We start from the raw sequence: 747 nt of genomic DNA, 5'->3' as shown, positions 1-747 counted from the left end.
CAAGGGGATTGACTGTGGGCGGCACCAGAAGGTACAAACTTGCAAAAATGATATGGACACTTGGAGGCACCTTCTTGCCAATGCGGTGAGTTAGAAAGCTAAAGAGTGCCGGTGTGTAGGAGACAAGGATAGTGCACACATGGGCAGCACAGGTGCCCAGTGCTTTTGAGCGGGCATGCTGAGAGGAGAGCCGGAAGACCGCCTGGAGGATTTTGAGATAGGATGTGGCTATGAGCCCAAGGTCCAGTACCATCACTGAAAAGGCCACAGAGATTCCATATGTTCTGTTAACATGGGTGTTTGCACTAGCCAATTTCACCACAGCCATGTGCTCACAATAGGCATGATTGATGACATATTTGGTATAATATGGTAGTCTTCTAATGAGAAAGGGACCTGGCAAAACCAGGAAGATAGCTCGGACCACACTAGCTAGACCCATTTTCATGACCATTGTTGTTGTCAGGAGGGTTGTATATTGTAGTGGGATGCAAATAGCTACATAGCGATCAAAGGCCATGGCAACTAAGAGGGCTGACTCAATTATGCAAAATGTGTGGATGAAATACAACTGTGCTAGGCAGATATCAAAGTCAATCCAATGTGCATCCAACCAAAAGATGCCAAGCATCTTGGGGGCTGTGGAAGACGCAAGGGCCATATCATTCATTGCCAGCATGCCAAGGAAGAAATACATAGGCTGGTGGAGGCTTGGCTCTAGGTTGATGGGAATGATGATTATGCTGT

General features: G+C 47.1%; 1 protein-coding gene across 1 annotated transcript in view; it reads right to left on the bottom strand.

The window, feature by feature from the left end:
- LOC105001058 (putative olfactory receptor 52P1) overlaps positions 1-743 on the bottom strand; it is a gene marked incomplete at its 5' end in the record, with an annotated part of 5,287 nt that extends 4,544 nt beyond the window's left edge. The window contains one exon of the mRNA XM_010857178.1: positions 1-743. Within this exon, the coding sequence (XP_010855480.1) occupies positions 1-743 (743 nt within the window).
- Positions 744-747: the final 4 nt, after the last annotated feature.

Source organism: Bison bison, unplaced genomic scaffold (assembly GCF_000754665.1).
Source record: "Bison bison bison isolate TAMUID 2011002044 unplaced genomic scaffold, Bison_UMD1.0 scf7180017854725, whole genome shotgun sequence".
In the NCBI taxonomy this organism is placed as follows: Eukaryota; Metazoa; Chordata; class Mammalia; order Artiodactyla; family Bovidae; genus Bison; species Bison bison.
Note: the sequence above shows the minus strand (reverse complement) of the source record. Positions and strands in the feature narration are given on the sequence as shown.